A 24962-nucleotide genomic window follows, 5' to 3' on the forward strand; every position below is an offset into this window, starting at 1 on the left:
TAGGCACTCTTTGTCCAGGAAACTGGCCCAAAGTGTATAGAAGTTGTTTATAAAAGGATAATCTGAGTGACATGCCACTGAACCATGCAGGTGGACAGTCTTCAACAAATGCACTTGGTAAAGCAGGGGATCTTTTCCACCTGTCTAAATAAGGATTTCCTTTGGTATTGTTTCTGCTTTGATTGAGGCAAGTGACTAAATCATTTTGAACCTTGGATTTTTGTTTTGTGCATAAATTGCAATAAAGTACTTTTGTAACTTTTAAATTAAGTGCGTTAATTTGTTTTCTATAATCGCCTAAAAATGTCAACCCATTTACGGTGTATATTTGCCTGACCAACTGAATTATTCCACTGTGCTGTTCACTACATACGTCAGTCTGAGACGACGTCAAAGTTAGCGATTAGATCGTCAAGACTTTTTAAAACGCCACTTTACTGTATTCTGGTTCCAGGAACCAATGGGCTGGACCAATGAGAACGGTTAGAATGTGTCTGCATTACTCAGCCACTCATTGTGGAGAAACTAATGTTTGGCCAGAGCAAGGAGGAGTCTGGGAAGCCACGCAAGGTTGTGTGTGTATACTGCCTAGAAATTAATTTAAACACTTCACAATACAGAACAATTTAAACATAGCAAACTAGGAAATGTAAATGACAACCAAGTTAGAAATTCTACAAAATAGTTTATTGAAAAGAGAGACGGGACTATAAGAACATTTCACAATCTTGTAAAGGGGAATGTGGGCTCAAAGCTTTCTGAACATTAACTAGCTCTGCTTTCACAGTTCTCACCTGCAGAGGTAGATGTCTTTACATAACCTGAGTTTAACTGACGGGCATCCACAATAGCCTGAGTGCCAGTCTGTGCTTTTTGCCTACTTCATTGCTGTCAGTCAAGCCAAACATTAGCATGACAATGAGTTGGCATAATAGCCCAAGCAGATGGACTCAGGCTACATCCAACTGGCCTGGACCACATCAATCCTATAGCGTCACAGATTACACAGTAAAGTATTGAACTTGATTTAGACTTGAGGGGGTTAAGATACAGAACCCCACCCCCAAACTGTGGCTTGGCCCCATCTTAACATTCACATTTACAACTTCAGGGGCTATGCTCTGAATTAAATCCTTATGACATACCAAGTTCACAAGAAAACAAGTGTGAGCTGGTGATATGTGAGGTTTCTAGATAGGTGATCGGGCCAGTAGGGGAACCTGGGTAGTGTTTTAGGGCATGCATCTGATCACATTAAATATTTTGCAGCTGGAAACAGTTTCTTATTGGAGCAGGTTTAAGTTATTGAACCCAGTTTAAATTTGTTTTCTTGTTTGATGCCTAATGAACACAACCCTGACCTGGTGCCCAAAACCACCACCATTCTCATTACAAGAGATTGGCAACATGGGTGACATTCAGGTACATTATCTACATTCATAGTACTCCACACATTTTCACATTGTCGGCAAGTATCTCCGATGCCAAATAAGTTCTTATTGAACGTTCGCATCGTGTTGTAATGTTTGAATTACATACGTTCCATTTGTAAAAAAATTTGCAAATCACGTTTTTCCAGTATAAAGTATTTAAGATGACAAGGCACCTTATAAATCCATGTATTTTTTTTGCTTCCAGAAATAAAACCAATGTCTGTCAACAAAACACCAGCATAAGGAATAGAAAGAAGCCTATTTGGAGCCCAAGGAACATTATGTCCCATATAAATGTATGTTCACTGGTCTGGAACACAACCCTAAGTTACCAAGCAGACCAGTTCCTGAAGGCCCACAGTGTCTGCAGTAAAGTGCCTCACTGACTTCTCCAACCAAATGATCACACAGAAGTAAAATGACATTGTGAGCCCTTAGCCATTGGGTAAATTGAACCGAATGACCCTCTCTCCATCATGTGGAGGTATCAGTTTTAAGGTGAGCTGGAGAACCATTTGGCCCTTGGAGTATTGGACTGATAGCCTGGTCCCAGGTCTATTGTGCTGTTTGCCAACTCTTATGGTCAAGTTGGACCAGACAGCACACAGATCTAGGGCCAGGCTACTGGAATTACAAGCCTGTAGGTACAGCAGCATCAGAACCAGGGGTCCTCCTGCAGAAACTGGGAACCTACAATGACTGAACGTGCCGTCTGTTGACTGGATAGCATCTTGGTCAAAGCTGAACGGATTTAACCCTTTAGACTAGTCGCTTATGAAAAGGACAGGGATGTTCCTTTTCAATTCCCAGGTGCTTCAAAAAGGAGACTTGACTGAAACTAAACACCAGTGCTGAGGTATTAGAAAGCCAGGAGATTCCATCATGACAACCCAACCACTGAAATGGCCCAGCCATAGAAATACAAGTCAACAATCATGTTACATTGACTTGAATGGGAATTCCCATTCTAGTAAATCTATGGACCCTGCTCTGAGATAAACATTGTATGTCTGCAACTCTTCTACTATACAATGCTCTGCTAGTTCTGTTCCTAGACAGAGACAAGATTCAGTTAGTCACAACGATGCAACAAGGCTACTTCAATATAGCAATATGCATATGATACAATTGAAATCCCACTACAATATCAGTTCAAAAGAGATTTCATCTGAACACTGTTAAGAGTTCCAAAAGAGATTTAATCTGACTACAATTCCACAGCTCCAAAATATAGATTTTTCAATGGAAGAAAACAGCAAAGAGACGGTGCCAGACTGTAGAGGAAATTGGGAGACGGGAGACAGAAAAAGTATAATTTTAGTCCAACTGGAAAGCTGCTGACCAACAGCCCTGTGACTGACCACGGGAAAGCTGCTGACCAACAGCCCTGTGACTGACCAACAGCCCTGTGACTGACCACGGGAAGCTGCTGACAACAGCCCTGTGACTGACCAACAGCCCTGTGACTGACCAACAGCCCTGTGACTGACCAACAGCCCTGTGACTGACCAACAGCCCTGTGACTGACCACGGGAAAGCTGCTGACCAACAGCCCTGTGACTGACCACGGGAAAGCTGCTGACCAACAGCCCTGTGACTGACCAACAGCCCTGTGACTGACCACAGGAAAGCTGCTGACCAACAGCCCTGTGACTGACCAACAGCCCTGTGACTGACCACGGGAAAGCTGCTGACCAACAGCCCTGTGACTGACCAACAGCCCTGTGACTGACCACGGGAAAGCTGCTGACCAACAGCCCTGTGACTGACCAACAGCCCTGTGACTGACCACGGGAAAGCTGCTGACCAACAGCCCTGTGACTGACCACGGGAAAGCTGCTGACCAACAGCCCTGTGACTGACCACGGGAAAGCTGCTGACCAACAGCCCTGTGACTGACCACGGGAAAGCTGCTGACCAACAGCCTGTGACTGACCACGGGAAAGCTGCTGACCAACAGCCCTGTGACTGACCAAACAGCCCTGGTGACCTTTGTACCACCAGGAAGCTGCTGACCAACAGCCTGTGACCTTGACCACGGGAAAGCTGCTGACCAACAGCCGTGACTGACCAAACAGCATGAAGACAATCATCTAAGAAAATACAATGTGGTAGAAAAGGGGGGAGCCTAGTGCTCAACACAAAGCCCATTTTTACAATGTACAGTCAGGGCAAAAAGTATTATATTCATTGTTAATAATGCAGTCATTTAATCTTAATTATAACTTTAACACAAAAAAGATTATACTGTATTCAAAATATACCCCCCAAAAAGGCAGAGGGGGTTAGTGGCCTCAGTTGTCAAGTTGCTCTGTGGTGGAGGACTCTATCTCCAGTTTCAGGGGTAGTAGGGGGCTGCGTCTCTTCCCCCCTCCCAGGCGGAGCCATCTCATCCTGGGTAGACTCCTGGCTGGGCTGGGGGTCTGGAGGTCCCGTCCCCTCTTCCTCCTCGGGAGTTGACTGTAGGTCTCCCAGTTTGGTGGTGAGGTCGTCCCTCTCCTTCTGCAAAGCCCGGCACAGCTTTCTCCAAGCACTCAGCTTCCCATGCAGGCCCTTGTAATGTTTGTCCCGCAGTGTCTTCTGGAGAGGACAAACAGCAAACGACATTCAACATCAGATATTCTACAATTAAGTGACCATCATTCATTGAGATACTTTGTGAAATTTTACAGTACAAAATATTCTTACATTTCTGCTACTATTAGTAAATGAATACGTAAGATGGCCCTTTGGAAGAGTTTCTCATCTCACCTCCTCAGCCATCTGTAGCAGAGCCTGGTTGTTGGTCTCCCACTTCGTTCTCCACAGAGACGTCTCCTTCTCCAGCTTCTTGATCTTCTTGGTCATCTGGAGAACAGAAGATCAGAGCTATAGGTCTACAGACCTAAACCCTTCCAGCTAGAGAGGTCTACAGACCTAACCCTTCAGCTAGAGAGAGGTCTACAGACCTAAACCCTTCCGCTAGAGAGAGGTCTACAGACCTAAACCCTTCCAGCTAGAGGGAGGTCTACAGACCTAAACCTTCCAGCTAGAGGGAGGTCTACAGACCTAACCCTTCCAGCTAGAGAGAGGTCTACAGACCTAAACCCTTCCAGCTATAGAGAGAGAGAGAGAGAGGTCTACAGACCTAAACCCTTCCAGCTAGAGAGAGAGAGAGAGAGAGAGGTCTACAGACCTAAACCCTTCCAGCTAGAGAGAGAGAGAGAGAGAGAGAGGTCTACAGACCTAAACCCTTCCAGCTAGAGAGAGAGAGAGGTCTACAGACCTAAACCCTTCCAGCTAGAGAGAGAGAGAGAGAGGTCTACAGACCTAAACCCTTCAGCTAGAGAGAGAGAGAGAGAGATCTACAGACCTAAACCCTTCCAGCTAGAGAGAGAGAGAGGTCTACAGACCTAAGCCCTTCCAGCTAGAGAGAGAGAGAGGTCTACAGACCTAAACCCTTCCAGCTAGAGAGAGATGAAGTAGGTCTACAGACCTAAACCTTCCAGCTAGAGAGAGAGAGAGGTCTACAGACCTAAACCCTTCCAGCTAGAGAGAGAGAGAGGTCTACAGACCTAAACCCTTCCAGCTATATACCAAAGACAACACGGGTGTTTCATGTTAAATGTTCAGTTCCAAACCTTCTCCATCTCCTGTCTGAAGGTAGTGAACACCCTCGTTGCTTTTCGCCAGAGTGGTCTGAAACTCCTCAAACTTGTCATGTTACAAAGATAGCTAAAAATCACAAACACATTTAACATACAGTCACCCTCCATATATAAACACACATTAACATACAGTCACCCTCCATATATACACATTACTAACATACAGTCACCCTCCTATATATACACATAACATAGTCACCCTCCATATATAAACACACATTAACATACAGTCACCCTCCATATATCCACACACATTAACATACAGTCACCCTCCATATATACACACACATTAACATACAGTCACCCTACCATATATACACATTAACATACAGTCACCCTCCATATATACACATTAACATACAGTCACCCTCCATATATACACATTAACATACAGTCACCCTCCATATATACACATTAACATACAGTCACCCTCCTATATACACATTAACCCTCCATAATATATACTACACACACACACACACACAAACATTAACATAGTCCACCCCGCAACATATATATACACATGAACATACATAGTCACCCTCCACATAAACACACATTCACCCTCCATATAGAGGGTGAATGTATGTTTGTGTGTTTTATAACACTCATCCTTCACATATACACACATTACGTAGTCACCCTCCACACACATTCACATACAGTCACCATCCATAATACAGTTGAAAGTCGGAAGTTTACATACACTTAGGTTGGAGTCATTAAAACTCGTTTTTCAACCACTCCCCAAATTCTTGTTAAGAAACTATAGTTTTGGCAATGTCGGTTAGGACATCTACTTTGTGCATGACACAAGTCATTTTCCAACAGTTGTTGACAGACAGATTATTTCACTTATAATTCACTGTATCACAATTCCAGTGGGTCAGAAGTTTACATACACTAAGTTGACTGTGCCTTTAAACATCTTGGAAACTCCAGAAAATGATGTCATGGCTTTTGAAGCTTCTGATAGGCTAATTGACATCATTTGAGTCAATTGGAGGTGTACCTGTGGATGTATTTCAATGCCTACCTTCAAACTCAGTGCCTCTTTGCATGACATCATGGGAAAAATCAAAAGAAATCAGCCAAGACCTCAGAATTTTTTTTGTAGGCCTACAAAAGTCTGGTTCATCCTTGGGAGCAATTTCCAAACGCCTGAAGGTACCACGTTCAGCTGTACAAAAAAATAGTACGCAAGATTAAACACCATGGGACCACGCAGCCATCATACCGCTCAGGAAGGAGACGCGTTCTGTCTCCTAGAGATGAACGTACTTGGTGCGAAAAGTGCAAATCAATCCCAGAACAACAGCAAAGGACATTGTTTTCTCCAGCATCTTCACAGGTACAAAGTATCTATATCCACAGTAAAACGGTCCTATATCGATTGACATACCTGACAGGCCGCTCAGCAAGGAAGAGCCACTGCTCCAAAACCGCCATAAAAAAAGCCAGACTACGGTTTGCAACTGCACATAAGGGACAAAGATAGTACTTTTTGGAGAAATGTCCCCTGGTCTGATGAAACAAAAATAGAACCGTTTGGAGGAAAAGGGGGGAAGCTTGCAAGCCGAAGAAACACCATCCCAACCATGAAGCACGGGGGTGGCAGCATCATGTTGTGGGGGTGCTTTGCCGCAGGTGGGACTGGTGCACTTCACAAAATAGATGGAATCATGGAGGGAAAACGGTGTGTATATATATTGAAGCAACGTCTCAAGACATCAGTCAGGAAGTTAAAGCTTGGTCGCAAATGGGTTTACCAAATAGACAATGACACAGCATACTCCCAAAGTTGTGGCAAAATGGCTAAGGGACAACAAAGTCAAGGTATTAGAGTGGCCATCACAATGCCCTGACCTCAATCCCATAGACAATTTGTGGGCAGAACTGAAAAAGCGTGTGCGAGCAAGGAGGCCTACAACCTGACTCAGTTACAACAGCTCTGTCAGGAGGAATGGGCCAAAATTCACCAACTTATTGTGGGAAGGCTACCCGAAACGTTTGACCTAAGTTAAACAATTTAAAAGCAATGCTACCAAATACTAATTGAGTGTATGTAAACTTCTGACCCACTGGGAATGTGATGAAAGAAATAAAAGCTTAAATAAATTTCTCTACTCTCTGACATTTCACATTCTTAAATAAAGTGGTGATCCTAACTGACCTAAGACAGGGCATTTTTACTAGGATTAATTGTCAGGAATTGTGAAAAACTGAGTTTAAATGTATTTGGCTAAGGTGTATGTAAACTTCCAACTTCAACTGTATATACACATTCACCATACAGTCACCCTCCATATAACACATTGACATAGTCACCCTCCATATAAACACATTCACCCTCCATAATAAACACACATTCACATACAGTCCCCTCCATATAAACACACATTCACATACAGTCACCCTCCATATAAACACACATTCACATACAGTCACCCTCCATATAAACACACATTCACATACAGTCACCCTCCATATAACACACATTCACATACAGTCACCCTCCATATAACACACATTCACATACAGTCACCCTCCATATAAACACATTCACATACAGTCACCCTCCATATAACCACATTAACATAGTCACCCTCCATATAAACTGACTGCCAGAACAGGGAAGGAAAAGGCAGCTAGTTACCTGCTGTTTGAGCTGAGTCTCCTGTTCCTTCAACAGCTCACACTCATGTCTCCACTCTGTGGCGTCTTTCAGGAGCTGAACAGGAGACGGAAATGGTCACAAACTTCTGACAAACAAACAACCAATACAATCAATGAGTCAATGCAAACAGACAACGGTCACTCACTTCCAGTTATTACAGAGAGAAACAAAATAGTGTCCTGGGTTGTGTTCATTAGGCACCTGGACCTCATTTTAAGTTGCAATGGGAAAATGTTTTCAGTTGTGTTGCCACTATGGAACACAGCCCTCCAGTTTATTTGTAGCTAGCTAGAGCAACAGAATAATAACCATGGCCTTGGGACTCACAAAGTCTCTCTCTTCTCTGCTGCTTCCCCTCCAACTCTCTCATCAGCTCAGCTGTCCTCTGGAGCTTGGCATCCACCAACTGCTGCTGCTTCTCCTTGTGCTTTGAACACCTTGTCAATTGTGCTGGAACAGAGACAGGACAGAGCAGAACACCTTTGTCAATGTGCTGGGAACAGAGACAGGACAGAACACCTTGTCAATGTGCTGGGAACAGAGACAGGACAGAGCAGAACACCTGTCAATGTGCTGGGAACAGAGGACAGGACAGAGCAGAACACCTTTTCATGTGCTGGGAACGAGACAGGGCAGAGCAGAACACCTTGTCAATGTGCTGGGACACGAGACAGGACAGAGCGAACACCTTGTCAATGTGCTGGGAACAGAGACAGGACAGAGCAGAACACCTTGTCAATGTGCTGGGAAACAGGAGGACAGGGCCGAGCAGAACACCTTGTCAATGTGCTGGGAACAGAGACAGGGCAGAAGCAGAAACAACCTTGTCAACTGTGCTGGGAACAGAGACAGGACAGAGCAGAACACCTTGTCAATGTGCTGGGAACAGAGACAGGACAGAGCAGCAACACCTTGTCAATGTGCTGGGAACAGAGACAGGACAGAGCAGAAACACCTTGTCAATGTGCTGGGAACAGAGACAGGACAGAGCAGAACACCTTGTCAATGTGCTGGGAACAGAGACAGGACAGAGCAGAACACCTTGTCAATGTGCTGGGAACAGAGGACAGGACAGAACACCTTGTCAATGTGCTGGGAACAGAGACAGGACAGAACACCTTGTCAATTGTGCTGGGAACAGAGACAGGGCAGAGCAGAACACCTTGTCAATGTGCTGGGAACAGAGACAGGGCAGAGCAGAACACCTTGTCAATGTGCTGGGAACAGAGACAGGGCAGAGCAGAACACCTTGACAATGTGCTGGGAACAGAGACAGGGCAGAGCAGAACACCTTGTCAATGTGCTGGAACAGAGACAGGGCAGAGCAGAACACCTTGTCAATGTGCTGGGAACAGAGACACGGGCAGAGCAGAACACCTTGTCAATGTGCTGGAACAGAGACAGGGCAGAGCAGAACACCTTGTCAATGTGCTGGAAACAGAGACAGGGCAGAGCAGAACACCTTGTCAATGTGCTGGGACAGAGACAGGGCAGAGCAGAACACCTTGTCAATGTGCTGGGAACAGAGACAGGGCAGAGCAGAGGACAGACCAGAGATAAAGCTAGATGGAACTTTTTCTATGCGACAGTCAGATTTCCAGAGGCTCTTAAATGCATTTAACATGCTGAAAAATACACCTAGTAAAAAGATCCATCGGGGCAATTCCAAACTAAATCCCACTAAAAGTGTTGAAACATGCAGTAATCGTCTAATCAAAGTACCAATCAGACTGCTCCTACATGTTGTAGGTCGGCGTCTGCCATAGGCACCTGACTAAAGAGACCTCAGGGGTAGAGAGAGAGATAGAGGGTGGGGGGGTAGAGAGAGAGATAGAGGGTGGGGGGGACAGAGAATGGGAGGAATAGACAGAGTGTGTGCATGTGAAGACAAAGACAGAGGGTAGAAAGAGGTACCCATCTCGTCCTCCTACCTCCTCCCTGAGCTCGTACTGTTTGATGAGCTTCTTGAGTTTCTGGGCCAGCTCCATGTTCTCCTGGCGCAGCTTGGAGTTGTGGGTGTTGTGCTGCTCCATCTGTACCTCGATCTGGTTCAGCGTCATCTGGAAGTGAAGGGTGGCCTCCTTCCGACGCTCCTCATACTCTCTGGACCGTTGCGTGTTGTCATCCTGACATGAGATACGCAAAACGTTCAATTCGCAAAAAAATGGTAACAGGGACGGGGTCAATTCTGTTTTCAATTCATGAATTCTATTGAAATTTAATTCATGAATAAAAAATATTTTCTATGAAGAGTTCACACTTCCGGAATTGACTGAATTTAAACCTAAATCGAACCCAACCCTGAAAGGTACTGGTACTCCCTGTATGTAGCTCCATTCTTGTGGATTATATTATATCCTCGTGTTAGTTACCATTTTATTTTTGCAACTCTGCATCGTTGGGAAAGGTCCGTAAGCAAGCATTTCACTGTAAAGTCTACACCAGTTGTATTCAGAGCATGTGATGTATAAAATGTGATTTGATACAAGCATAGAGATCCTATGATTCTATATGTAGTTCAATGAGTACACAGGCTTACAGTAGCCACTAACTGACTTGCTGTGTGACAGACTCTCCTCACTACCTACCTTGAGGGTCTTATTGTGTCTCTGCAGTTCCCTACAGAGGCTCTCCAGCTTGCTGCGTGCCAGGATGGCCTTGCTGTGTTCACTCTGCAGGTGGATCTTCTCTTTGACCATCTGGGACTGCTTCTTCTGCAGCACCTTCACCTGCTTCTGCATACTGCGGCTCTCCTCCAGCTGTCAATCAATCAATCAATCAATCAAGCTGTCACAGGACACAAAGGCATAGTAGTACTCAAAACACAATTTAAACAGGGATTCAAATGAGACCTGGTTAGTGTTCATTACGCATGAAATGGAAGAAAAACTGAATTGGTGTAATTAGAAATTCTCGTTTTGCTTTCCGTTGCAAAATAGTTTTGCTACGGTGTGCCCAAATAAATACAACCCGGGGCATACAAACTCAAAACACAAACAGGGATGAACATGTTAGCTGATCAACTAGCAGTGGCCCACTGCAATTTATGAAATACTGTTAAGTCTTACATGAAAATAATCCCTTAAAGCAGCATAGACATGTGGAGGCTTCCAGCGCTTACCGAATCCGCATACTTCTTGCACAAAGCGGCCAGCTTCTCCTCTGGGGAGGCTAGTGTGGTCAGGGCTTGCATCAGTAGGAGAACCTCTTTTCCTGTTACAAAACAACACAAGTGAAGAGATCAGCCACTTGTCATAGTTGAAGAGGAAGGGACATTCTCAATAACTTGGCTAAAATTACCATGACAGCATGCAGTGGTTTCCATATATTACCTCACACGCTTTAGACAGGCAACGACAGTCTTGTGTTAACCTACCCAATCCCTTTTGGTCCTTGATCTTGCCACCACCACCGCCTGGGTCCAGCTCAGCATTGTTGGGGTCCAGGGGGCAGTCCTCTCTCCCTGGAGTCTCCCCTCTCACCTCCTCACTGCAGCAGCTACTGACCAGCTCAAACATCCCCAGGTGCTCCTGGCTACCTGGGCTGTCCAGCTCTGGAGGGGAGCTGCTACCAGATCCCCCCACTAGCCCCCGAGTCGCCACCTCCATTCCACAGAACCCTGTGGCCTCCATGATATTGGTCCCAAACTGGAAAAGAGGAAAAGTTAACTCGGTGAAATAGCTGTGGTCGTATCCACCTGACTATTTGAGTACACCTGACCATGTGAGTAAGCATTGATTCAATTCGTTAACAGAAGCGGTTCATACTTGATCATTCACTGATCTTGTCAGTGGTGTGTAACGTATTTCAATAGCCTCAACAACACTTGTAAACATTGACAGTAATGAGACAGCAAGTTAGCAACCACATGCTGTCCTCCGTTTTACATCTATGGTCTGGACTCTAGCAAGGCAAGACAGGTCCTCACCTTTAACTCTGATCTGACCAAGGGTCACTAAGTTCAGATCATTCTAATAACTAGGTAGCATTGGCAGTAGTGGAAACTATAGTTATTAATATATTAATGAAACACTGGACCACAGTTCCCTCAACAATCAAGAAGGGATGGAATCCTTTAAGAAGATAGTTGAGGATTACCACGTGCTACACCTAACAGCACCAACAGAAGATAGGTCTAGCACGTGGTAATCCTCAACTAACAGCACCAACAGAAGATAGTTGAGGATTACCACGTGCTAGACCTAACAGCACCAACAGAAGGACTCGCCATAAATCAGCACAGAAACTCCTCAATTCCCTTGATTTAGTTAACTACCTAGATAACCCGGACACCGAAGATAAAATAATTATCCGACTGACCACAGGTGAAGGATGTAACTTAAACACCGCTGTTGCAGTTACACTCGTACGTTAGTTCAATCAATTTAGACACCCAAACAAGTAAACTTGCCACACAGTAGTGGCAATAAAACTAGCTACCTAACGTTGGCTAGTTTTGATATTATTAGCAGGCACTAGCTAGCCAATGTGTTAGCTAATAACCTCCAAACAATTTAAAGTGACTTTAACTACCTAGATAATAGCTATACTGAAAGTAAAACATTGCGCCAAGTATCGGCTACGCTAAAGCTAATGGATGTAGCTAGCGAGCCACATATCTAAATAATAGTTAGCATAGCTATAACGTCAGTCACAGTAACCTTTGGTATGCTAGCTAGCTTTGACACGAGCTAGCTGTAGGTTAGCTTGTTAGCTGAGTACAAATCCAACGTTGACATTCAACTCAACAAAAATGGTGCACTAAAGTGTTACTATCAAGTATTGATTTGATGTATGGATTATTGAACGTAGTATAGAAAGCAAATACCACCAAGCAATAATTAGCAAACTGTTTGGCAGGTGCGTGAGTCCACACTGTGCTAACTTATGCTATGCTAACAACCTGTCACTGGCAAACTATGCTATGGACTTCCTTAGTAAATAAAACATGTTTTAACACTTGGCGTTCTCTTTTGTTTGACTGTAACATGTTACAATCATTTAGAAATACAGACATCACTTTTGTAGGGTCAGTGAAACACAGAAAAGGGCGTAAAAGTACCACACTGTACCTGTTTGTTTTTACTGTTTAAATCGACCCTGTCTCTGGCATCGGAGTGTGTCGCTATGATGTGACGCAATATATAATGACGGGGAGGGGCTGCTTGACCCTATTGTCATGTTGCATAAACAAGACCAAAACAAAACCCTTCCCTATACAGCCCTTTAGATATTACAATCTGTCTGTATTTTTCATCAAGGAAAGACATTTAGACAATGGGAAAGAAGTATATTTATTAGGGAAAAACTGAAGACAGGATTTGAGAAGCACAGAAACAAGTATTATTTGGATAGATGTACACAACAACTGTGAAGGAATTCCAGAAAAAGAAAAGAGCAGAAAAGAGAAAAAATAACAATATGCAATATGTCAGTTGCCTCCTCGCCCATAAACGTTCACAGCTAAAATGTCAGCCAGCCACTAAACTGTACAGACAGAAAATTTATATTATACAGTATTTCAACACCTGACCACCTCCAGATCAGAATATACCCCATAGATGTACCCATTCTAGTGTGCTGAAACAAACAGTTTATGGTTTGTATGCAGCGGTTCCCTTCATTTCTATACCATTCTATTTCTATGGTCTAGACTAGACACTGTCATGGTTTCTGATCCTTCATGGTGCTCTCTCTCATATCAGAGATACTAGACTGAAGCAAGATGGGTCGGTCATCACTCTACTCATCCGACTGAAGCATCTTCTCGATCTCTTTATCCCAGTTGTCATCTCTGTTGTCTGCCTCCGTCACTACCTCATACTCCTGTAACTCTGCCTGGAGTTCCTTCTCCCAGTCCGCTGTCTCCTCTGAACAAATAACAGCATTATGAGAACAATGCTACAGACTGAAGAAAAAAAGAGCTAAACATGTCATTCACTCTCCTCTAATTCAACATCCAGCTCTACCACCTGAGCCATTATATTAAATCCAAGCCCTTTCCAGGTTCCAGTGAAATCAACCAATAGAACTCTGGAGTTCTTGCTGGTTGTTTGTTACTCTAGATATGATCTAATAGTTCTAGAACTGACCCTCTGGAGTTGCAGCGTCCTCCTTCTTGTCCAGCACCAGCTGTTCCATCTCCTTCCTCAGGTCTTCATGGTCGATGTTACAGGAGTCAAAGGCATCGCTCACAAACTCGGAGACCCCAGGGCTGGTGGAGATCTCATTCTCCTCTTCCTCCTGCTGTTTAACAACATTAAAAGAGAATCCAGACCATTTCATACATTTGACTTGATATTTACACAGTATTTCAGTGGTCTATATATAGACATGTACAGAATTATTCAAAGGGACTGACTTTTCTTCAGAAAAACAAAACATTGACTCACCTCTCCACTCTTGGGAATGTCACTAATGGATACTGGAGGTGTTTTTGGTCTGATGGTATTTTCTGCATGATAACAATAACATGAAACAGAAGTTAGGCTATAAACTGTTGCTTGACAGTAGTTCACCAATTGCTCTGCTTTGCCCATAACACCAATGCAATGTTTTTAGTTAAGGACTTGTCAGGATCACACAAACTGAATTCCGACCAACCATAGAACAGAATAGAGTACCTGTGAGGCTGACACCCTCCGGGCTGATGGTCTTCTGCTCCTCTCTGTTGTCTACAGCCTGCTGCTGTGCTGCCAGGGCAGTGAGCTGGGCCGACTGCTTTATCAGAGACACACGGTAGAAGTAGTTCCTCCAGAACACATCCTCCTTCACTCTAAACATACAGAGCATTGAATATGTAAGTAACATACACATATACTTAAGCCTGATTGAGCGATAGCTCACCATTCTTTTTCACTTGAACGCAGCAATCTGGCTGGTTCTAAGAGGCTTCTCAATGGACAGGACTGGCATCAACCAACATCAGCCAACAGGCCAACTTTATGCCTGCAATCTCTATCTGTAAATAACTCTGGGTTGAAGTGCAGTAATGGATTTGTAATGCATTAGATTTGTAATGGCTGTCTGCTGACTGTTTGGGGACCAGGTCGAAGCGCATCCTGTTCAGTAGCTCATCTTCCTGCAGCATCACCATGGCGATAGGATACATCTGCTCAGAGTCGAACTGGAACTGAACTCCAGCTGGTGGATCTCTCAGGAAGTTCCTCCTGTCCTGGAATAACAGATCAATAAAGTTGTTGAATTTAAATCAAATTGAAAAAGGTACAATCAACACAATGCACTCTGACAGTGATGAGATCCAATTGGATGGAATCAAATCACAAACTCTAAGTGCACTATGTGGACAGACAATGTTAGAAATGCTACTAACAGCGGACAAAGCCAGGATCTGTTGCTGAATGGTCTCCTCCTCACTGTAGCCAACCCACGGTGGTACAGCTGTGTCTGGAAGGGAACAAGAACAAACCACTTTAATTCCACCATGGATGGATGGATAACTATGATCATGTTTACTGGTATATCATCTCAAGATAGCTAAACAGACTGGCAACCAGACTAACGTTCTACTCTGTCATGTATCACCAGTATCCCTGCACATTGATATGGTGCTGGTACTGGCCTGTAGAGTACATTCTCCTGTGGGTTTTATTTATTGTGTTACCTGACTTAGCATCTGTTCTGGTCTCTTTTTAAAGAACCTATTCTGGATTTGTCACTTTTCTATTTACCTTGATATTGAATAGGCATTGTTGAGAAAGAGCTATTTACCTTGATATTGAATAGGCATTGTTGAGAAAGAGCTATTTACCTTGATATTGAATAGGCATTGTTGAGAAAGAGCTATTTACCTTGATATTGAATAGGCATTGTTGAGAAAGAGCTATTTACCTTGATATTGAATAGGCATTGTTGAGAAAGAGCTATTTACCTTGATATTGAATAGGCATTGTTGAGAAAGAGCTATTTACCTTGATATTGAATAGGCATTGTTGAGAAAGAGCTATTTACCTTGATATTGAATAGGCATTGTTGAGAAAGAGCTTGTTGAGAAAGAGCTATTTACCTTGATATTGAATAGGCATTGTTGAGAAAGAGCTTGTAAGTAAGTATTTCACTTGACTGTTTACACCTGTTGTGTCCTGTGCTTATAGTTTAACAAAACGAATCATGAAAACTATTTAGTAAACTGAAATAAAGGAATTAGCCAACCCGTTAGAAAAACTAAAGCTATAGTGAAATGATACTTTAAATGGCTGTAGCCATACTGAGTGGCAAGGCTAAAGCAAATGACTGTAGACGAAAGTCGAGGAGTGAAGTCGGGGTAGGTGCATCTGCGACAGCCAAAAGTCAGACACTAATGTGGTTTTCCAACAACAAGGCATGTCGGCGCTAGTCGGATAATTTCCCCCCCAGAATGACTAACAAAAGTGATCCGCTCTAACGCGGCCACTGAAATCAGCACGACGCAAGACTGGTCTCACACCGTCACCCAGAGTATCTGCGCTTCACACCGCTACAACACGGTAGCTACGGGACCAAAACAGCAGACTTTTAACCTCGCTTCAACTCTCCTGGTTGTTGCGGAAATTGACCCACTACTACTGTTTACTTTGTGCATCTACGTCAGGGGTGTCAAACTCATTCCATGGAGGGTATAGTGTCTGCAGGCTTTTGGTTTTTCATTTCAATTAAGACCTAGACAACCAGGTGAGGGGAGTTTCTTACTAAATCAGTGACCATAATGAATCAATCAAGTACAAGAGCGAAAACCCGCAGACACTCGGCCCTCCATGTGATGAGTTGGATACATATGATCTACGTCAGGCATTCCCAAACGGGGTACACCAAATAAAAACGTGGTTCACTTTTTTTTTTTTTAAGTGTTTTGTTGAATTGAACATATTTGAACAGTGAATGTATCTTTTCCAACGGAGCTAAACATATTGGTTAAGTTTCTCGCCCGAGTAGCCTCGTTTCACTGCCCAAAATAAAATTAAACCATCTAGTGTTCCGCGAAATAACAACAATGTCAAATAATTAACATCCTATCACATTAACCGTTACTCTCTCGCAGGAATTCCACTAACCTCCGTATGTAGCTGCTGCTCATTCCGTTTGCTCGAAAATGGATAAATGGTTAAAAAAGGTAATGCCCGCGTCCATAGAGACACTACCATCAGTACTACACAAGTTGTTCTGCTTCCACGAGCACGTCCAATGCTAGCATCAGTAATTCTACATGTTGTTAGACCAGCTGGCATGGACACTGATAGTTGTGAATCTGATGCAGCTGAAGAGCTACTGCCCTTATCCAGGAAAGCACCGAACAGACAGGGACGTTGGACCATCGAAGAGACGCAAATATGATAATAACTACATTGATTTGGGGTTTACTTATATTGGGAGTAGTGCCTTTCCTCAGCCAAAGTGTGTTATATGTGCAAAAGTACTATCTCACAACTCGATGAAACCTTCACTCTTGCGCAGACATTTAGAAACAAAACATGCCAATTTGAAAAGTAAGCCACGGGAGTTTTTTTGAGCGGGAATTAAGACGACTTTCGAGTAGTAAGACATGTATAAAAGCCACAGATACCATTAATAAGAAGGGGCTAGAAGCGTCTTATATGGTGAGCTACCGAGTGGCTAGGACAGGCAAGCCCCTTACTATTGTGGAGGACTTAATTCTTCCTGCTGCCGTGGATATGGCTGGGACGATGCTGGGGGAAAAGGCCCAAAAAACTATACAGACAATGTCTTCATCAAACAACACTGTTTCACGCATCAGTGCCATGGCAGGAGATGTTTTGAAACAATTACTGCTTTGCATACAAGCCAGTGAATTCTATGTGTTACAGCTGGATGAGTCAACAGACGTGACGGGCCTGGCACAGCTCCTGGTATATGTCGTTACGTTTATGGGGGGTCAATTAAGGAAGACATCCTCTTCTGCAAACCACTGGAAACCAGGACAACAGGAGAGGATATTTGTAAAGTACTGGACAGCTTTGTGACATCAAATGGACTTTGGTGGTCAAGATGTGTTGTCATCTGTACTGATGGCGCAAAAGCCATGTAAAGGGAGACATAGTTGAGTGGTAATGCACGTCCACCGAGAGGCTCTTGCTGCCAAGGGAATGCCTGACAGCGTGAAAGATGTTTTGGACACTACAGTGAAAATGGTTAACTTTGTTAAAGCAGGCCCCTGAACTCTTGTATTTTCTGCAATATGCAATGATATGGGCAGCGACCATGTAACACTTTTACAACATACAGAAGTGCGCTAGTTATCAAGGTGCAAAGTATTGACACATTTTAATAGAGAGACGAGTTTAAAGTTTTCTTTACTGACCATAATTTTCACTTGTCTGACCGCTTGCATGATGACGAGTTTCTCACACGACTGGCCTATCTGGGTGATGTTTTTTCTCACCTGAATCTAGGATTACAGGGACTCTCTGCAACTATATTCAATGTGCGGGACAAAATTGAGGCTATGATTAAGAAGTTGGAGCTCTTCTCTGTCTGCATTAACAAGGACAAAACACAGGTCTTTCCATCATTGTATGATTTTTTTTGTGTGCAAATGAACTCAAGCTTACGGGACAATGTAAAATGTGATATAGCGAAGCACCTGAGTTGGGTGTGCAATTACACAGGTACTTTCCTGAAACGGACGACACAAACAACTGGATTCGTTATCCCTTTCATGCCCTGCCTCCAGTCCACTTACCGATATCTGAACAAGAGCCTCATCGAAATTGGAACAAGCGGTTCTGTGAAAATGTAATTTAATCAGAAGCCACTGCCAGATTTCTGGATTGGGCTGCGCTCAGAGTATCCTGCCTTGGCAAATTGTGCTGTTATGCCCTTTGCAACCACGTACCTATGTGAGAGTGGATTCTCGGCCTTCACTAGCATGAAAACTAAATACTGGCACAGACTGTGTTGAAAATGGTTAAAAACTAAGGCTCTCTCCAATACAACCCAACATTGCAGAGTTATGTGCATCCTTTCAAGCACATCCTTCTCATTAACCTGTGGTGAGTTATTCACAATTTCGATGAACAAATAAGGTTTTATATGTGAGATGGTTAGATAAAGAGCAACATTATTATTATTATTATATTATTATTTGTGCCCTGGTCCTATAAGAGCTCTTTGTCACTTCCCACGAGTCAGATTGTGACAAAAACTCACTCACACCCATTCTTATGTTTAATAAATGTATAGTGTGTGTGTGGCAGGCTTACAATGATGGCAAAAAACAACATTTGAGAGTGCGCTGACCCTGGTGCTAGAGGGGGTACGCAGCTGGAGGTTGAATGTTTGAAGGGGTACGGGACTATACAAAGTTTGGGAACCACTGATCTACGTCATCTCGCTGAGTCCTCCTTTAAACCTATTACTGCCCTCCCAGTGGCAGGAAGTGACATCCTCAAAATCAAAACAACTATACAACACATAAAAAGGCTACAAGCCTCCCATGCATAGGCTACTGTCTGTCCCTAACACTAAAACTAAATAATATGAAAACATAAAACATTAACCTAATAAAAATGAAACAAGTGGATCTGAAAACTTAAACTAAACCGAATGTCAAATAAAAATCTGAAAATGAATAGAAATAGAAACTAATATAAAAACACTAAACAATAATAACCTTGCTGTGCACGTGACAAATGTTGATCTGAGGACACAGAGTACAAGGAGTGGAAGGTAAGCTAATCTCTAGTGGGTATGATGTTATGTCTCCACACTGACCTGATTTCTTAGCTTTCTTTTCTTGGACAAATTTGTCCTGTTCTTTTTTGAAGTCCCCCAAAATAGTCTGGAAAACAGAAACACAGGCATGTGATGTTACAAGACAGAAACCTCAAAGCTTCAAGAAATCAGCGGTTTTGAGCGAACACCAGAGAGGGTGTTGTATAGCAACCTACACTAAAACATCCTCCTTGTCAAACAGAATTCAGGAAAGTGGAGCATGCCATGCACCTTGTCAAAAATTCCATCTATGTTCCCTTCTTCCACGCTCTTCTTGATGGTGTGTGCAGTCTCTGCCACAGAGTTGGAGATCTTCTTGGTGGCATTGCTGGCAAAGTTGAATATTAAGCCTGTATATGTAACAGGGATATAAAATCTGGATTACTTTCTCAGCTTCAGATGGCATTGTTTGCCTGCCAAAACTTGAATGACAATGTATTGTTGTCTCTTAGGCCTACATAATCATTATTAGTCTGTTAACCACTTTCAAATGAATATAAATGAAAACCATCTATAATGTTCCTTACCACCGAATCCTTTAGCTTGCTGAGAGATGAGTTGGACGGTGTCTCCGTCCTCCTGCCCCAGTTCTTCTGTTGCTGGAGGTTCGTGTTGTTTGTTTACTTCATTTTGGTCTTGAACAATTTTCTCCTCCACAGCAACGTCAGCCACTTCGCTCTCCTCTGTCGTCGAGGTGTTCTCTATACCCAGCCACGTTCCCCATCCTTTGAACATTTTCTCCGATGTCTTTCGGGTGTAGCTATGATAGAAAATCGACTGTAAACAAAGTGCTTAGAATTGTACCTTCATGGTTCTGTGTTTACGTCACCAGGAAGCAGTGCTATTCTTGTTCTTTTTTTCACAATAAATACAAAACGAGCGCATTACTGCCGCCTGCTGTTACATCTGGGAAATGTTAGGGATATTGTTACAAAACGAGAGATGCTATCAGATCAAATGTGGGATTCGAACAACAGTGTGTTATTTAAGAAGAAACAAAATGGACCGCTTTGCCAGAGAACTATCCAAGCTGTCCCACTGTTTTTTGTTGTTGTATTTTATTCACTACTTCTCATTCCACACCAACAGGTAACAGTGATGTCCCTTTTTATTGGTTAGTTAGACATTGATACTAAACAAATGAGGAAGTATTGGTGCTTTCAACAAAACTGGGAACTCAGAAAAAACGATGTCAAATCATGAAGTCAGTGATCTTCAGGTCGGGGCTTGATTTGTTCTGGAGTTCGCGGTTGTCTTGAACCAGAGATATTAAAGAAAGGAGGAGATAGGAATTCCATTGGTCAATGAATAGAATGTCAACCAATCGCGGTCAAGTTGTCCTACTGCGTCACACGGTTGCTGGGCTAATCGTCAGGGTATTAGTCGAGAAACGTACCTATTTTCCTCAAAAGTACGTAATATCATGATTCCAAAGCTATATGATTTTACAGAGAACAAGTTAATTATCTCACATCTTGGAAAATAGTTGCATGTTGTACTTCTTTTTGACGAAATTCCTGCTACTGTTGGGGTTTTGAGCTAGCGCCCAATTAACTCCCATTCACTCTTTGAAGGAGAACTCTCCTTGTCCCAGAATCACCCAGAATGCACCACGCGGCACATTGACGACGCATGGGCAACGAACACATTGGGCGTTCATACGGTTTTTCCATATCCTCACTAGCGGCTCAATAAAATCGTCTTTATAATTAAACCAAGATAGACCACAGCCTGTCGTTTCAAACGGGAACAAATGACTCTAGTGGGCAGAACAGGCAAGCTGGTAGGCAGAGCCAAGCACGAGATAGACGTTCTATTATTACCATTAAGGAACGCCTACTATGTCAAGTGCACTTCTGCAATAACTCAATTCGCCTTCGCACTCCTTCTAAACAACGCGATTTTTAAAACTTTGACAAAGGGTAAAGTCTACAAAACTTTGTCCACTCTGTTCGTAACAGATTCTAGTTTTGGGAACAGAAAACTGTATTGAGATCAAATGTTTAGTCGATGAGAAAATGTGCAGAATCTCGGCCAAAATCCCTGGAGTTCCATCTTCTCCCACTGCTGGCCACTGGGCTTCCTCTCACTACCAATTTAGTAGTGAGAGGAAACGCCAAGCGGATGCTTCACATTTATACATCCGGAGGAATATCTGTCTCATTGTTCTGTGGCTCAATGGTTCCCAGTTCCCAGTTGTTTCGAACGCGGCATGTCTCAAGTGTGTGTTTAAGATCCAACCGGCGATGTCGCGCATCTAAATTTACATTTGTGTAAACGGTGTAACAACAGTGTGAGGTAAGATCCTAAGTGAATACACACATTAATAAATAGATTATTTGACAAGCAGTGTACTGTTTAGAACGATGTAAAAGGAGCTAGCTACTGTACTTGGTGTGTAATAGATTGACTGTTAGCTAGCCAGTTCCTAGCTAGTCAGCAGTCAGTCCAAAGAACACTCTGTCATTCAGTAGCTAGCTAGATAGATACTGCTTGGTCACTAGCCTTTTTCACTTCCTGTTCAGTGTCTGTCTGCCTGCCCCCTCCCCAGTGGTGGGAAAAGTACCCAATTGTCATACTTTAGTAAAAGTAAAGATACCTTAATAGAAAATGACTCAATTAAAAGTGAAAGTCACCCAGTAAAATACCACTTGAGTAAAGGTCTGAAACTATTTGGTTTAAAATATACTTAAGTATCAAAAGTAAATGGAATTTCTAAAATATCCTTAACTATTAAAAGTACAAATCATTTCAAATTCCTTATAACCGAAAGGTTGCAAGATCGAATCCCCGAGCTGACAAGGTACAAATCTGTCGTTCTGCCCCTGAACAAGGCACTGTTCCTAGGCCGTCATTGAAAATAAGAATTTGTTCTTAACTGACTTGCCTAGTAAAATAAAGGTAAAAAAAAAATACTAAGCAAAGCAGACAACACCGTTAAAAATATATATATATTATTTAGTGAGTCCACCAGATCAGAGGCAGTAGGAATGACCAGGGATGTTCTCTTGATAAGTGTGTGAATTGGACCATTTCCTGTCAAAATGTAATGAGTACTTTTGGGTGTCAGGCAAAATGTATGGAGTAAAAAGTACATTATTTTCTTTAGGAATGTGGTGAAGTAAATGTAAATGTTACCAAAAATATAAATAGTAAAGTACAGATACCCCAAAAAATGACTTAAGTAGTACTTTAAAGTATTTTACTAAAGTACTTTACACCACTGCCTCTCCCTGTCTCTCCTAGCTCTGTCTCTCTCCCCCTCTCACCCCTCTCTCTCTCTCTCTCTCTCTCTCTCTCTCTCTCTCTCTCTCTCTCTCTTTCTCTCTGTGTCTGGCTGCCTGTCCGTGTCTCTCCTAGCTCTGTCTCTCTCACCCCTCTCTCTCTCTCTCTCCCCCTCTCACCCCTCTCTCTCTCTCTCTCTCTCTCTCTCTCTCTCTCTGTCTGGCTGCCTGTCCATGTCTCTTCTAACAAACCTATTCCACCACTGTTTTGCAGCAGAGGAGAATCATCATGAAGACTCTGCTGGTGTTTGACTTCGACCACACCTTGGTGGATGACAACAGCGACACCTGGGTCATTCAGTGTATCCCGGACCAATGCCTGCCAGACCTGGTCAAGAACTCCTACCAGAAGGGACGCTGGACAGAGTACATGGGCAGAGTCATGTCCTATATAGGAGATCAGGACATCACCCCCGATACAATCCGAAGTGTGATGGAGACAATACCGTTTACAGATGGAATGATTGAACTGTTGACGTTCATTGTGAGTAACAAGAACGACATTGACTGCATCATTATCTCAGATTCAAACACAGTGTTCATCGACTGGATACTGCAAGTGGCTGGGGTTCAAGCCGCGGTCGACCAAGTCTTCACCAACCCGGCTACGTTTGACAAGCGTGGATACATGGAGATAGAATGCTACCATTCTCACCAGTGTAGCCAGTGCCCTGTCAATCTGTGTAAGAGGAAGGTGCTGGTTGATTTCCTAGCAGGGCAGTTGAAGGGAGGGGTAGACTATCAGAGAACCTTCTATGTAGGGGACGGAGGGAACGACCTTTGCCCTTCCAACAGTCTAAGGGAAGGAGATGTGGTGTTCCCTAGAAAGGGTTACACCTTGGAGAGGCTGCTCTCTAGGCAGAGTGCACAACAAGGAGAGGGTTCATCGAACCCAAGAGTCATAGGATGGACAAGCGGAAGAGAGATCCTGATGGAACTGAAAGCATGTGTTCCCCTGTAGGGATAGGGTACAGCTCTGTCTCATACTAAAATAAGTGTACTTGCAACGATAAAAACTGTACCAAATGCTTGGGAGGGAAGGATTGTGTCTTTGTCCTGGTTTGAAAAGTTTTTGAAGATCATATTTTAAATCTGTGGGACTGTATCACATCACTCTCTCAGGTTCAGATGCAAATGAATGTACATCTTTGTGCTTGTTTTTGTCTTTAGCAAATGTAGAGGAGATACAGAACCTACTAGACAGAAAAGGAAAAAACCAATCACACCTGTAAATTACATGTTAGAACTGTTTAGAATGAAATATATATTCTAGGATGTACAGTCAATAAAATACATTGGCATCACTTTTTACTAGGGCACTATCTATGTGAAAAATGTATCACCAGTCCAGTGTATTAACAGTCCAGTGTATTACCAGTGAAATTATTTGTTGTCTCTACTAGGCTCTATTCTGAGTGTTATTATATAAATTGACGGTTTTTGCTTCAGCAGTGCGGTTTCGTGGACCGTGACCCCGTCTCCCTGCCTCCCAAGATACCCCTCTGTCTGTCCCTTGTTTTGTCAATACGCTGATAGTAGGACGAGGCGCGGTGAATGTGATTGGTCGAACGCTGCTATTTGCGGCTGGTAAGATTTTCTGCGGCGGAGACGCTCTGTCACATCAGCTGAGCGCCGGCTGCGTCAACCTAAATAGATAACGAAACCAAATAGCGGAATGTCCGTTTTTTTCTAAAGGACTGTCCGGGGTTTATTAGATTGGTTGGTTAACAAGGGAATTGCGTATGAATAAGGATCTACAACAGATGGCGTGTGATGCCTTTTGACTCGCTCCAAACACAGAGAATGCTTTAACAACAGGATAGTAAACCATGTCGAGCAGGTAAATGTGTGGCTATTGTTCAGTGAGCTGTGTTAAGGATCTTCACTCGGGACTATTTAGATTGAATAGTGTTCTGTCAAATGTATGTAGGCCTATGTGAATGCATTACATTGTGTTTAAATAAGACTAATAGATGACATGATCAGATACTCCCTGGATCCATTGTAAATCCATGTATGTTTACTATCTGTGCTCAGTTAATGTTTTTTGCAAGGTGTTGCTGCTTACAGTATTGCAAAATGTTCATTATGCAATGTTTTATGTTTTAGCAATAAACCCAAGTTGATTCTATCAAGCTTCATTCATTGAAATGTCATGTTGAAACTAATTCCCATTGCGGTTTCCATTCTACAG

The 24962-nt window shown here is 43.1% G+C and overlaps 2 protein-coding genes, 1 long non-coding RNA gene and 1 pseudogene across 4 annotated transcripts; 1 reads left to right on the forward strand and 3 right to left on the reverse strand.

Moving 5' to 3' along the window:
• Positions 1–3734: 3734 nt before the first annotated feature.
• On the reverse strand, positions 3735–12908 carry LOC115188357 (gamma-taxilin-like; annotated as a pseudogene).
• A 127-nt stretch (positions 12909–13035) lies between these two features.
• Positions 13036–20326, reverse strand: LOC115188358 (synapse-associated protein 1). The gene is made up of 9 exons (XM_029747123.1): positions 20012–20326; positions 19716–19834; positions 19485–19551; positions 15091–15164; positions 14792–14931; positions 14381–14532; positions 14150–14211; positions 13850–14003; positions 13036–13627 (listed from the first exon to the last, which is right to left on the reverse strand). Exons 1-9 carry the CDS (start codon positions 20217–20219, stop codon positions 13500–13502), a joined length of 1104 nt encoding a protein of 367 aa, XP_029602983.1. The 5' UTR covers positions 20220–20326; the 3' UTR covers positions 13036–13499.
• LOC115188361 (uncharacterized) lies at positions 15413–16764 on the reverse strand. Its single transcript, XR_003876400.1, has 2 exons — positions 15784–16764; positions 15413–15448 (listed from the first exon to the last, which is right to left on the reverse strand). It is a non-coding gene; the product is annotated as an uncharacterized LOC115188361 (long non-coding RNA).
• Positions 20327–20386: 60 nt separating the features above from the next.
• LOC115188359 (pyridoxal phosphate phosphatase PHOSPHO2) lies at positions 20387–24899 on the forward strand. 2 transcript variants are annotated; one of them, XM_029747125.1, is made up of 2 exons: positions 20387–21782; positions 22986–24899. In XM_029747125.1, exon 2 carries the CDS (start codon positions 22998–23000, stop codon positions 23727–23729), a length of 732 nt encoding a protein of 243 aa, XP_029602985.1. In that variant the 5' UTR covers positions 20387–21782; positions 22986–22997; the 3' UTR covers positions 23730–24899. The 2 variants fall into 2 exon arrangements, with proteins under 2 accessions (XP_029602985.1, XP_029602984.1); XM_029747124.1 differs by having other exon boundaries at positions 21615–21782; positions 22983–24899.
• Positions 24900–24962: the final 63 nt, after the last annotated feature.

This window comes from Salmo trutta, unplaced genomic scaffold (genome assembly GCF_901001165.1).
Source record: "Salmo trutta unplaced genomic scaffold, fSalTru1.1, whole genome shotgun sequence".
NCBI classification, from domain to species: domain Eukaryota; kingdom Metazoa; phylum Chordata; class Actinopteri; order Salmoniformes; family Salmonidae; genus Salmo; species Salmo trutta.

Excerpts from the sequence above, each read along its gene's own strand:
- LOC115188358 (XM_029747123.1), bottom strand. The coding sequence starts at position 20,219 with ATGTTCAAAGGATGGGGAACGTGGCTGGGTATAGAGAACACCTCGACG. Across the intron at positions 14,004-14,149 it reads ACATTCCCAAGAGTGGAGAG|CAGGAGGAAGAGGAGAATGA; the intron begins GTGAGTCAATGT and ends GTTGTTAAACAG. Across the intron at positions 13,628-13,849 it reads GGACGCTGCAACTCCAGAGG|AGGAGACAGCGGACTGGGAG; the intron begins GTCAGTTCTAGA and ends TTATTTGTTCAG.
- LOC115188359 (XM_029747125.1), top strand. The coding sequence starts at position 22,998 with ATGAAGACTCTGCTGGTGTTTGACTTCGACCACACCTTGGTGGATGAC.